The sequence below is a fragment of the Dendrobates tinctorius genome, unplaced genomic scaffold (assembly GCF_039654945.1).
Source record: "Dendrobates tinctorius isolate UK_male_01 unplaced genomic scaffold, ASM3965494v1 ptg000116l, whole genome shotgun sequence".
Classification (NCBI taxonomy): Eukaryota; Metazoa; Chordata; class Amphibia; order Anura; family Dendrobatidae; genus Dendrobates; species Dendrobates tinctorius.
The window spans coordinates 49,574,151-49,588,473 of NW_027361784.1; the positions used below are offsets into that span (position 1 = coordinate 49,574,151).

General features: G+C 46.5%; 1 protein-coding gene across 2 annotated transcripts in view; it reads right to left on the minus strand.

The window, feature by feature from the left end:
- Positions 1-4,750: 4,750 nt before the first annotated feature.
- The window catches only part of TSNARE1 (t-SNARE domain containing 1), a 232,822-nt gene continuing 223,249 nt past the window's right edge, over positions 4,751-14,323 (minus strand). For both annotated transcript variants that reach the window (XM_073590429.1, XM_073590427.1), the window contains one exon: positions 4,751-5,061. In XM_073590429.1, the coding sequence (XP_073446530.1) occupies positions 4,966-5,061 (96 nt within the window). In that variant the 3' untranslated portion in view covers positions 4,751-4,965. The remainder of the gene's footprint in view (positions 5,062-14,323) is intronic.

A 14,323-nucleotide genomic window follows, 5' to 3' on the forward strand; every position in this document is an offset into this window, starting at 1 on the left:
AGTACCAGAGCCGAGCACAATGTATAGTACCAGAGCCGAGCACAATGTATAGGACCAGAGCCGAGCACAATGTATAGTACCAGAGCCGAGCACAATGTACAGCACCAGAGCCGAGCACAATGTACAGTACCAGAGCCGAGCACAATGTATAGTACCAGAGCCGAGCACAATGTATAGGACCAGAGCCGAGCACAATGTATAGTACCAGAGCCGAGCACAATGTATAGTACCAGAACCGAGCACAATGTACAGCACCAGAGCCGAGCACAATGTATAGCACCAGAGCAGAGTACAATGTACAGCACCAGAGCCGAGCATAATGTACAGTACCAGAGCCGAGCACAATGTACAGTACCAGATCCGAGCACAATGTACAGCACCAGAGCCGAGCACAATGTACAGCACCAGAGCCGAGCACAATGTATAGTACCAGAGCCGAGCACAATGTACAGTTGCAGAGCCGAGTACAATGTACAGTACCAGAGCCGAGCACAATGTACAGTACCAGAGCCGAGCACAAGGTACAGTACCAGAGCCGAGCACAATGTACAGTACCAGAGCCGAGCACAATGTACAGCACCAGAGCCGAGCACAATGTATAGCACCAGAGCCGAGCACAATGTACAGTACCAGAACCGAGCACAATGTACAGTACCAGAGCTGAGCACAATGTACAGCACCAGAGCCGAGCACAATGTACAGCACCAGAGCCGAGCACAATGTACAGCACCAGAGCCGAGCACAATGTACAGTACCAGAACCGAGCACAATGTACAGCACCAGAACCGAGCACAATGTACAGCACCAGAGCCGAGCACAATGTACAGCACCAGAGCCGAGCACAATGTACAGTACCAGAACCGAGCACAATGTACAGCACCAGAACCGAGCACAATGTACAGCGCCAGAGCCGAGCACAATGTACAGCACCAGAGCCGAGCACAATGTACAGTACCAGAGCCGAGCACAATGTACAGTACTTTTTTACTTCTATATATGATGTACAATAAAAAATTCTATTGTGGTGCCATGTTAACCAGAAAAATCTATGTAAAACTTTTTTGCTCAAAAATGACAAAATACTTTTGCTTTGAAAGCTGCAAACATAATTCTTCTGATTAGCCGATTTTTCTGGCTAACACGATACCACAATAGAATTTTTTAATGTACATCGTAATAATGGAAGATACCCCAATGTACTGAGCGTGATTGGGTCTGAAAAACCTACGGAAGAAACTGGCAGAAGTGAACAGTGACATCTTTCTATCCAGATATAAAAAGTAAACCATAATCCTTAAAAGCCTAATGATAAGGAATCCAACTCATTATACCTACAACACTCATTTCTCACAGAAACTTTGCTGCAGATCATCTGAGGGACTGCCGTATCACCTCATTGGATTTTTCTACAAAAAGAAGAGAACCATCCAAAGTGAGAGAAATTCTCTACAGGACAAAATACAAGGACCCGGTTCATATCTAATCAAGGAGACATTACAGGATCTTTACAAGAAATTATATCATCACTCAATGTAGCTGAAGGTAAGAACTACAGTTGTGCTGAAAAGTTTACATACCCGACATCATTTTTGCTTTCTTGTCCTTTTTTCAGAGAACATGAATGAGAACACCAAAACTTTTTCTACGCTCATGGTTTGTGGTTGGATGAAGCCATTTATTGTCAAACTATTGTGATTTCTCTTATAAATCATAATGACAACCCAAAACATCCAAATGACCCTGATCAAAAGTTCACACACCCTGGTGATTTTGGCCTGATAACATGCACAGAAGTTGACACAAATGGGTTTGACTGGCTACTAAAGGCAACATCCTCACCTGTGACAAATGCCAGGAAAATGATTCCGGATGCAAAGAAAAGCCCACAAATAACATCAGCTGAAATACTGGACTCTCTGAAAACTGGCGGTGTGGCTGTTTCAAGATGCTCAATAAGGAGGCACTTGGAAGAAAAATGGGCTGCATGGTCGAGACGCCAGAAGATCAGGAGAAATGAATGTTCTAAGAACTACATGTTCGGTGACACTCGGATATCACTGGAGTATCTGGGTGCTCGGGTGTACTCGGCGTACATTGGCTCGTGCTCGGAATGAATGCTCGAATCTCAGCCCCACGTCTGGTTCCTGTAACACAGCCAATAAGCATGTGTGATCTGTATAACTAATCGGAGGCCAGTAGTGTTGATATTGGTGCTGATCCTGAACCATCATACTAACAGCCCTTCTATGGGCTAATCTTGTGCTTTGCTGTGTGTATCAGATATGTTATTATTATGCATTTATATAGCGCCATTTATTCCATGGCGCTTTACATGTGAAAAGGGGAAATATAGACAAGTATAATAAACATGTGTAAGACAAGGGACGCATGAGTACATAAGCATAAGGAGAGGGGACCCTGCCCGCGAGGGCTCACAGTCTACAGGGATGGGTGAGGATACACTAGGAGAGGGGAGAGCAGGTCGGCCGGTGGATCAGTAGACTGAGGATCATGGCAGGCTGTAGCCTTGTCGGAACAGGTGGGTCTTCAGGTTCTTCTTGAAGGTTTCTGTTGATGGTGAGAGTCTGATATGTTGCGGAAGAGAGTTCCAGAGTATGGGGGAAGCACGGGAGAAGTCTTGTATGCGGTTGTGGGACGAAGGGATAAGGGGAGAGTAGAGAAGATCTTGAGATGATCGAAGGTTGCGTGCGGGTAGGTACCTAGAGACCATGTCACAGATGTATGGAGGAGACAGGTTGTGGATGGCTTTGTATGTCATGGTTAGGGTTTTGAATTGGAGCCTCTGGGCAATGGGAAGCCAGTGAAGGGCCTGGCATAGGGGGGAGGCTGGGGAATAACGAGGAGACAAGTGGATTTGTCGGGCAGCAGAGTGTAGGATGGACTGGAGCGGAGCCAGAGTGCTAGAGGGGAGGCCAGAGAGTAGGAGGTTGCAGTAGTCGAAGCGGGAGATAAGAGCATGCACTAGTGTTTTTGTGGTTTCGTGGTTGAGGAATGAGCGGATCCAGGAAATATTTTTGAGTTTGAGGCGGCAGGAGGCGAGGGCTTGGATATGTGGTTTGAAAGAGAGCGCAGAGTCGAGGATCACCCCGAGCGTGCGGGACTGGGGATAGAGAGCAGCCTATGCGTTATGCAGAGCGTTATGCATTTATCCTGTATTTTAAACTTCGTCCTCTCTCCTCCGGAAATGAGGAGCAATGAGATGGAATTGTAATCTCTGTGCTGCAAGGAGATCCACAGTCCTGGACTTTCTCTTTGCCGCAGGATTAATTTTGTCTCCAGTCTGTGGTTGGATTTTTTTTGGCTCTAGCCCTTATCTATGATGACCCTGACCGAGTCTCTTTGGCTGACTCCAGGTTACGTCACCTTCAGCAGGGGATCGGTCAGTGGAGACGTATAGCTCTGAATTCTGCAGGTGGGCAACTGATACAAAATGGATTGACCCGGCTTTCAGAAGCCAATTTCGTCAGAGCCTTAGGCTGAGTTCACACGTGTTTTTTTCGCGTTTCTGCGGCGGTTTTAACCGCGCGATTTTGCAGCGAAAACGCAAAAAATAAGCATCCCATGCATTCCTATGGGATTCCGCAATGCTGTGCTAATGCTGCAGTTTTTACCGCGACGGAATCGCTTTGCGGTAAAAAACACAGCATGCTCATTAAATTTGCGGAATCGCGGCGATCCCGCACCCATAGGAATGCATTGTTCTGCTTCCTTTCCGCATGTGGCTGTGCACACCATGCGAAAAGTAAGCAGAACATTTGCGGATGGTACCCACGGTCCGGAGGAGAGGAGACTGTCCTCCGGGCTTTGGGTACCATATCCCTGTAAAAATTGGAATTTAAAATAAAAAATATTGTTATTCTCACCTTCCGACTTCCCGCGCAGCCTTCCCGCCTCTCTCCACGCTCCCGGTCCCAGTAATCCTTTGCAAGCGATGACGTCCGTTCTCGCGGTCATTCGCGATATCGCGCGAATGACCGCGAGACGTCGCGATCCCGTGAGAACAGATTGCATCATCGCGGTAATTATCGCAAAGGATTACTGGGACCGGGAGCGTGGAGAGGCGGGAAGGTGAGAATAACAATATATATTTTTTTAATAATATTTTTTACATTCTATCTTTTACTATTGACGAGTGTGACCACCCTGTCAATCAGTTCTCCAAGCGACGCTACAGATCGCTTGGAAAACGCTAGCAATTCTGCAAGCTAATTACGCTTGCAAGATGCTAGTTTTTCTGCGGGAAAATCACGGAAATTTAAAATGCGATTTTCCCGCGGAATGGAATTCCGGAATTCTCACGGTAATTTCCGCGAGAGTTCCGCTACGTGTGAACCCAGCCTTACTGAAAGGTTGAAAGATGCCTTGGCAGTGTACGAAACCCGAGTCCTTGGAGGCCGCTATGTCGTTGGCTATTTGCGTTGATAGATGCCGTTGAGATCGGTGGGTAAGAACACCTTCTCCAGAGCCTCATTTTTGGGGCATTGCCCCTTTGCCAGGGGAGCAGTCTGGCGGTGAATCAATTCTGGGGGAGGTGGAGGAACCCATGCAGTTAGGGGGGGCCTCTGCATCATACATTTCCCCAGAGATTTGCAAAAAAAATGGAGTGTGGGTTTTTTGTGGGGAAAAAAGGGACATTTTATTGGGGCTTGTCTTTTGATGCCAAAGCAAAAGGAGACAGTTTTGACATTTCTGGTGATTGATGGATATTTCCGTAACTCAGAGACAAACATCATTTTATCTATTTTTATTATTATTTTTAATGCAAACATTACACACAGACTCATGAGACACAGATATGTAGTGTATTCAGTCACCGCTAGCAGGCAGCTATGTATCACAGTGATGGAGGAGGTGTACTAAAGCTGAGAGGCTGTGAGAGACACCATAGGCCAAAGGCGCACATTCACTCCAACAGGGAGAGCGGAGGAAAATCTTCATGTTTGGCTAATTTCTAACGGAGAGGACAATGATGATTATAACCACCAAAACTACGAAGATCCCGGTGGAGATGAGACAACACTTCACCTTCCTGGCACGTCTCTGAAAACAAAAAAGAGACAGTTACAAACAAATACTGAGAGACTGTCTTGACATATTCTTTGTGAAGAGTTGTAGATAGGTGTTCCAGAATCCATGCTGAGGTGTAGCTTCAGTCTTGTGGGCCTCAATGTAAAAGCTCCAATAAACCCCCATCCATCTAAAGGCTTTAGTATAAGGCCTCTTTCACACATCAGGTTTTCGCCGTCAGGCGCGATCCGGCGCTTTTGACAGAAACCGGATCCGGCGAAATGCAATGCCGGATCCGGTTTCCCCCCCATTGACTTGCATTTGCGCCGGATCGCGCCGGATGGCCATGCGTTTCATCCGGTTTTCGCCGGATCCGGCAATGTGTCGCGATCCGGCGTCTGGAAAAAACGGCTACTGTAACGTTTTTTGTCTCCGGCGAAAAAGCCGGACACGCCGGATCCGGCGCGTCCGGCTTTTTCACACAATGAAAGCCTATGAGCGCCGCAATGCGCCGGATCCGGCGGCCGGATCCGGTTTTTTGGTCTGAGCATGCTCAGTAGCTCTGCCCACAGGAGATATATAAAAGCAAGACAATGGGACCCTCAGCCACACCCAACATGCCACCCAAGCCAAGAACCAGGAGCAGGAGAAGGCAGCAGACATCTGCAGCAGCAGCACCATCAGCACCACCCCAAATGGAGCAGCAAATGGAACATGCTGAGGAGGGGAGTCCAGCAGCAGATGAGAGACGGTAATTATCAAATCCCCCATTCCTCCAAACTAGGGCCATGGAATATCAAGATATTCATTGGCCCTTTGTTTCTCTTTATTCAACAGCCGCCAAAGAGATGCAGCAGCAGCAGCAGAAATGGCATCACTGGCAGCAGCAATACCCACAGCCATGGAGTCTGGCCATCAACAGGACAGCACATCTTCTTCTGGGAGCCCTCCCTCGCATCGTCAGCGTTTGACGGTAAGTTTTTATTTCCAAAATCCATCATCTCTGTAATATATGTCTATTCATTGCCTTTTATTTCAAAACAGGAATCACAAGATGAAGAGGAGCTCCCAGAAGAAGAAGGAAGGGGTGGACAGACACCTGGAGTGGGCTCACAATTCGTAAGTTTTTTGCATCAAACGCAGAAACACAACATCACACTACACACAACACATAGAAAACAATGTTCTGCAGACCACACACAGCAAACAAATGCCTACATCCAAACTCATAACATTTTTTGTTTTCTTCTCTAGTCTTCCCAATCTGGTGCTCGGCCAAGAGGTCCTCGCAGTGCCTCCCAGGGTCGTCGGCGACAGCAACGCGGCGGTCACCAGCGTGTAAGTATAAATATTTTTGCTTTGTTTTTTTGCACTTTTTATTTCATTTCTTTTGTGGAGGCTAATTATGTTATTTTTGTCTTTTTCTTTAACAGCCTTCACAGCGTGCTCCCGACTCTGACGGTGAGGATGGAGGACCCGATGTGGACCACCTCATCGATCTCGTCAGAGAAAGGGAGCCGCTCTGGAATATGGCTGACCGCCGCCACGCTGACCTGATCGTTACCCGACGACTCTGGGAGGAAATCTGTTCGCTCCTTGTGGGCCGCTGGGAGGACCTCGATGTTCGGGCCCAGATTAAAGAGCGTAAGTATATACAGTACCGGTTGCTTGATGTAAACCAGTGTTTCCCGAACTCCAGTCCTCGTGGTCCCCACGGATCATGTGTTCAGGATTTCTATTTACTATGGAAATCCTGAAAACATGACCCCTGGGGACCATGAGGACTGGAGTTTGGGAAACACTGATGTTGTATACTAACCACTCCTTTCTCGTTTCAGGGAACAGAATTGTGAATCGGTGGCGGTCTGTGAGGGATCGTTTCAAGAAGGAGTTCAATAAAGAGATGCGGGCCCCGAGTGGATCTGGAGGACGCAGGAGCAAGTACAAGTACGCACAAGCCCTGTCGTTCCTCCGGGAAACAATGCTCACCAGAAGGTAAATATTACACACCACATGTGAAAAAAATGTTAGATGTAACTTTTTTTTTTCAGCCAGGGCCATACCATGTCACTATTTTAATTGTTTTTTTTTCTCTTTATTCCACAGCACGGTGAGCAGCACTCGGGAGCCTGCACGATTGGACCCTTCTGAGGCGATCCCTGAGGAGACCGGCACCGAGGGACACTTCGACCGCCCCGGTACATCTGCACCTTCACAGCCTTCCCACACATTCGACCCATCTGTCCCATCCACCAGCACAGGAGCATCGTGGCCGCCTACATTACATGAAGCTGCTGGTGAGGAGATCGCTTTCCCTTTACCCCACCCTTCTGCCCCTGCCACCTCTAGTACACCTGCGGGTACTGGGCGGCAGCGGCAGAGGGGTCAGGAAAAGAGTTATGCGCCAGAGTTCTTGCATCTGAATGCATCTTTCCAGAACTGTCTAAAAGTCTTGTCAGAGCAAATCTCCGCAGGCTTTCAGCAGATCAACTCCAGCATTCTGGAGGTGAAGACACTTCTGCAAACCATGCATTCAGAAGCAAGATCTTCGCCAAACCACACCTTTTTCAGGTCTGTTGTGGAGCGCATGGAAACGCTCTCTCCTGCCCAGCAGATGCATGTAATGCATTCGTGCCACGGTGCTCTACAGCAGGTTACCTCCCAACCTCCACCTCCCACCACTGTAGTTCCTCCACCTGCACCCCCTCCAGCCACTTTCCATCCTCCCCCTCCTATTACATCTGCACCCCCTCCAGCCACTTTCCATCCTCCCCCTCCTATTACATCTGCACCCCCTCCAGCCACTTTCCATCCTCCCCCTCCTATTACATACCAGCAACCTCACCAGTACCAGCAACCTCCCCAGTACCAGACATCTCCCCACTTCCAGCAACCTGCCCCGTACCAAACTCCTTCCCCGTACCAAACTCCTTCCCCGTACCAAACTCCTTCCCCATACAACTTTCCATCAACATCATCTGCTCCTACAGTCCCTGCCCAACCCTCCACTCCACCGCCCACCACCTCTTCTGCCTCCCACATGTCCACCCATTCTGTAGCTTTTTCCACACCTTCACCTCTAACTGTTCCTTCCCCACCACGATCCCAGTCCTCTCTCCACACACCCAGTGTCGAAGTGTCCCGCAGCCCCTCCAGCAGTATTTCCACCCCACAGTACACAGATTTGTAATGTGTGTTTTTTGTAATAAAAATGCCCATTGGGTTTAAAACCCTTATTAAAAAAGTTTTTTGCACTTTAAAAACATTTTACAAAAAAAAAAAAATTTTAAATAAAAGTTAAATTATCGTTTCACAATGGTTGTCTGTCTTTTCTTTCTGCGGCGAACTATGTTTAAAAAAAAGGTTAAATACAGGGTATTTCAAAGGTAAAAAGGTATTCAAAACCAGGTATATAACTGTGGGTAAATTTTAGCTTTTTGCCACAGTTGTGTTCCTGGTTGTGTTTGAAGCAAAGTATTTCACCTAAAAAGTTGTGTTTATTGTTGGTGATTTCCTACCAATGTACACAACTTTTGTTAAAAGGTGAAATACTTTGCATAAAACACAACCAGGTACACACCTGTGGCCTAAAGCTAAAAATAGTAAGACCATGACAAGATAGCCAACTTTGGTTGGCAAAGGTATATACTGTTGGTCCAGAAGGTACACAAGTTTAGGGCAAAAATCTCTCACACTCTGTCATCCCAGTGTACTCTGCCTTGAGGTGACATAAAGTATAGTGCAAAATTGTCCCTGAAACCGTCACAGAACTTCTAGTGGTAATATTTCCAATGACAACATCCATCTTCGCCAGTAACTTGCTCTTCTCTCCAACCTGCACTTTCTTCTCTACAACCTGTCAAAGAAGGGCTGTAGGAACATGCTATATATAGTTTTCCAGTAGCCAATCCCGTTCGGAAGGCCACAAGGGTCAATTTTAAAAACCGGATCCGGCGTAATCCGTCGAAAAACGGATAGAAAAACGGATGAACCGGATGAGACGGATCCGGTTTTGTCTGTCAAGAACAAGACGGATCCGGCAGAAAACCGGATCCGGCACATCAGGTTTTACAAAACATTTGCCGGATCCGGCATTCCGGCACGACGCCGGATCGCGCCTGACGCCGAAAACCTGATGTGTGAAAGTAGCCTAAGTGGTCTCAAAAGAACCCCCAGAGGCCAAGTGTTGCTAAAATCCACTGTAGATATACCCTTGACGCTGTGGCCAAGGCTGAACGGTTCACTGATGCCCCTCCCCTTTCCACACCCTCATGCATGGACCGCCTCCCTCTAGTTACACCCCTAAGGAACTGGATCAAGTTTATCTTGTCCTGTTTAGTTGTTTCAATTTATGTCTTAAAGGGTGTTGCCATCTCAGGGTTGACTGCTAAGACTCCCAAGATCCTGAAAGGGCCCTGATGTGCTGTGGCCCCTGACAAAAGAGTGAGACGCAGTATGGCCGCAGTTCATGTGAATGAGGCTGTGCTGATACACAGTGCAACAATGGTAGTGAAGCTATATCTGAAAATACAGTGACTGGGAAGAAGACCCCTAAATGGTAAGATCGTGGGGGTCCCGACAGTCTACCAAAGATAAAGGCTTCTTAGTAAAATGGGAACCTGTTATTCCTTTTGAATTGTTTTAAATTTATTTCTGCAAATTTTTGTTTCTACCACTGTGACTACACCAAAACAAGCTGAACTTTTCAGTTACGGAGCTTGAAACTCTCTAACCAAAGATTTACATGCTAGCATTCTCATTGCGCACAGCCACCACTAGGGGGAGCTCACTGTACAGTGGTGTATACAGATTCCACTGTGGTCTTCAGTAAGCTCTTAGGCTCCCTCTAGTGGTGGCTACACTCAGACAGAACTTTATCATGTAACTTTGGCCGTAGGAAGAAAAGCAGGAGATGTTTAGATGTCTCAGTAAATTAGAGTGTTGCACCCTATAAATAAATATTATAAACTAATTCCATTTCCGCATTAGTTCTTAAAGTGATCCCAGCGGCTCCTTACATATTCTGCAACATCAGCTACAGCCCAAGTCCATGGCTGACGTGTAAAAAGGCCGTGAGTGCGGATTTTCCTGCTCGGAGGGAATGATTTCTGTGCACATTACTGCCATGTAGCGGATGAGAATGTAAATCAGTAATGTGTGATGTTTATGACGGGGGACAATAAACCTTATGTCACCTCCAAATTGGTTCTGCCTCCGCAGCAGTAGCTACAGTGCAGGGGACATACGTCTCCATAAATCCCCGTTATAGGCGCTGAGTGGGACTATGATGGGGTCACCACCTGTTCCCGGCTCAGTTATTTCGGAAACTGTGGCCGTTTCTTGTTGTTGCTTGCATTAATTATGATTTGGCACACAAGGGGTGAACCTGTAAGTCATCTTAGACCCCTGTATTCAGGACGCCGACGGGCATTTACACGCTTAGCAGCTGCCGAGATGTTAAAAGGGTTTTCCAGGTTTTATAGACAACAGTGAATGGGTTAAATAAAAAAAAAATAAAAAACCCCACCTATACTTTATTGCTGTATTTAGTGTGGTCCCTTCCAGTCGCTGCTGACTTCCTGCAGTTAATCACTGACCTCACTTAGCAATGATTGGCTGCAGTGGCCGCGATCACACGATTACTGAAGGAAGCGAGCAGACCGTGATGGCAACAGAGGGTTGAAGAGGTGAGTTCAGTCTCTTGGCAAAAATCTGCAGAAGTCCCAGATCGCCCCTTTAATATGGCCATACAATTCAGATCGATTTCGGACAACAGTTATCAATCCCAAACCCACTCGTACAAATGGAGGTTCACATTGGGTGTGTTGTGAATGAGGATAGGAAAGTAAGTCACTGCCACAAGACAGCTCTGGGGGCAGATTATCTCCCTTGAGCACCAAACGAATGGGCATGCTAGAAATCCTTTTGCCCAATCCTCTTCTTCCATCAAGGAATAGTCAGGAGGTCCCCACGCATTAGATGGTCTTACCTATCCCACCGATTCTTTTCCTACAGTGCTATCATGTAACTTTTACTCCTAACATGCCCAGGGCTCATTGTTTCATTAGGCAGATCACTATTGTTTAAATGGGTTTCCCGTTGTCACCACCATTCCTTAGACTCTAAGGGATGGTAGTGCCAAGTGGCAAGCCCTTGATTTCGAGCATGAAGTCACTTCATTGAGTGGATCTGAATCACTAGTCAACCCCTTTAATTGAATCAGCATTTAAACCATTGAACAGGTAATGTATGGCCACCCGCGGGTCCTTTATATAAGGTGAGTTTGTCCACAAGTGGGAAGAAGGTGGATGGAGACCTGGTCCTCTTGGCATGGTGGCCATCTCTACTCTACGTTACCGGTTCACCCAGTTTTGCGGAATTTAGGGCAGCCAGTCTATGATAATCAAGATGTTCCGGGAGGAACGTGTCTCATTCGATTGGATAAATTAACATTTCTAAGTTTTCTCTTACTCGTAGTCATCTTTTTAAAGACGTCGAGAATTGCTCCATCAGCTGAAAAAAAATATTACCATTTAGACGTGAAGCGCTGCCATATGAAAGGCTTTTATCAGTCCGGGGGAGGACGTTGACTTTCTGGATTAAGCATCGAATCCCTTATGAAAGTAGGGCTGGAGAATAAGTTATTTATCCTGTAACTCTTTCTAATCAGCGACTTTGTTATCGCGGCTCCTCAGGCGTCTTTAAGTGATAAGCGGTTAGCATCTCCTTATCCCTCTGGTCTTGAACTCATTGATACGTGGACATTCGGGAAGGTGCAGCGCAGAAGCGGCATGCGGATGAGTGACGTCGGCTTTGTGAATGACAAGTTCGAATGGAAGCAGGGAACTCCTGTAACTCACAAACATTCCCTGACCTAATTTTCACACCAACTCTTATGTGTATCAAGGAAAATGGAGGCTTAGAGAAGATTTATGGTGGACTCCATGGTCCACGGCGAGAGCTGAAGCATACACAGCGGTTTAGGTTATGTTCTTTTGTTTCTTTTCTCTCCTTCAGCCAAGAGCCATAACTTTTTTTTTCATTTTTCCGACTTGTTTCTACCATCTCACAGACAAAAGAAAATAAAAAAAATAAAAAATTGTGAATTGAAATAGTCAAAAAAAGCAATTTTGCCACTGTCTTTGGGTTTTGTTTTTATGGCGTTCATTATGCAGTGAAAATGACCTGACGATATGATTGTCCCGGGGAGTAAATGATGGCGATACCAAACTTGTCTATTTTTTAATAACATTTTAGTGGTTAAAAAAATCTGAACTTTATGGAAAACATTGTGGTTTGTGTTGCCGCAACTTGTTTAATTTTTGGATCTGTGCGGGGCTTGTGTTTTGCTTCCCGAGCTGATGCGTCTTGGGCGGGACTATTTTGCTGTGTATGTGATGATTTTGATTTCATCATGGGGGGAAAGGTGCGGTGACCGAAAAGCAACAATTCTGTTGGTTACATTTTTGTTTTCATCTTTTAAGGTTTAAATCATCTTATATTTTTATATTACAGATAAATTGTAGTCATACATATAAGGCACTTAAACAAGCATTTGTGACATTCAAGAACAATAGTGCCAAATCTCATTGTGGACATCCTAAACGGTTTCGTACAGAGCAATGACATCCGAGGAAAATTGTACACAGAAACCAACTTTGCAAACAACGACATATAGATTTTATTAGAGTAATACACATAGGAACAAGTTTAAAAAGACAAGACTCATTAAAAAGTGGGAAACCACAAAAATGGCACCATAACCCACATAAACTCTATGAGGGGGCTGCATATATTTTAAATGTTCAAGTGGTGCTATTCATATGCTGGTATCTCAAACCCCATGTAAAACATAGTTTCGCTAAAAAAGCAGCGTAAAGCTAACTAGTGCATACATAACAGTGGATTTGTGCAGGTAAACCTTACCTCCCGTGGGTGATGGTGACAGCCCCAACGCACGTTTCGGCAAACACGCCTTCTTCAGGGGGTGGCCACACACCACGTAGAGCAAGGTTTTATAGTACACAGAGACCAATCAGAAAATGTGTAACAGAAAATAGTGCACTGATCTAAATAGTGATAGGTCAAATGAGAGCTGGAACTAGATATACTAAAATAGAGGAGTATAAAATCACTGTGCCAATGGGCCAAAGGGGGGGGGGGGAGGAGAGAAGGCGTGGTATAACGCCATCCCCATACTTTATATTGAACTGCTTAGCCTATTAAAAGGCAGATTACCAGAATGTGGGCCCAGTTAAATCCCGCCCCTTTTGGTAGCCCAAATGTTTATATGAATCACATACGATTATATATAAACATCCATCCAGCTATATCCAGTCAATTTGGCAAGGGTCGTGCCGACAAGTGCCCAAGAAAATACCACGGCCATACAGCCCACCTGAAGCCGCGGCAGGGGGTCCAAACCCCGCCCACCATGACGTGGAGGAGGCTGGGACACATGACCGCCGCGTCAGGCATAATTGCCCATACACATAACGCAGCTTTTGAATGGACATCCCCCTAGTATCTAGATATCGATGTGAGTTATACACTGTTTATTATATTTGCCCATAGGTGCTGGATTGTTGCTTTTATTTGTACTATTGTATGTTTTAGGGTGAAATCTGTATTCTGCTCATTGCGCTGGGTATGGTGCCTTTGCCATTGTTTTGATGTGCACTGTTAGTTAGCACACGCGCCGGGCTGTTGCTGCAGGGAGACATCGCGGGGTGTGGCTTGGGCCTGACGCAGTGGTCACGTGACTCGGCCTCTTCCACGTTACGGTGGGCGGGGTTTCGACTCTGTGCCGCAACGTCTGGTGGGCTGCACGGCCGCGATGTTTCCCCGGGTACTTGTCAGCGCGATGTGCGCCAATCCAACGGATGTAGCCGGAGGGATGTCTATTCAAAAGCTGCGTTATGTGTATGGGTAATTATGCCGGACGCGGCGGTCATGTGACCCAGCCTCCTCCACGTCATGGTGAGCGGTGTTGGGACCCCCTGCCGCGGCGTTGGGTGGACTGTATGGCCGTGGTATTTTCTCGGGCACTTGTCAGCACGACCTGCGCCAATCTGACTGGATATAGCTGGATGGATGTCTATGTATAATCGATGAGTTATGTGATTCATATAAACATTTGGGCTACCAAAAGGGGTGGGATTTAACAGGGCCTGGATATGCCCACATTCTGGTAATCTTCCTTTTAACAGGCTAAGCAGTTCAATATAAAGTATGGGGATGGCATTATACCACGCCTTTTCTCCCCCCCCTTTGGCCCATTGGCACAGTGATTTTA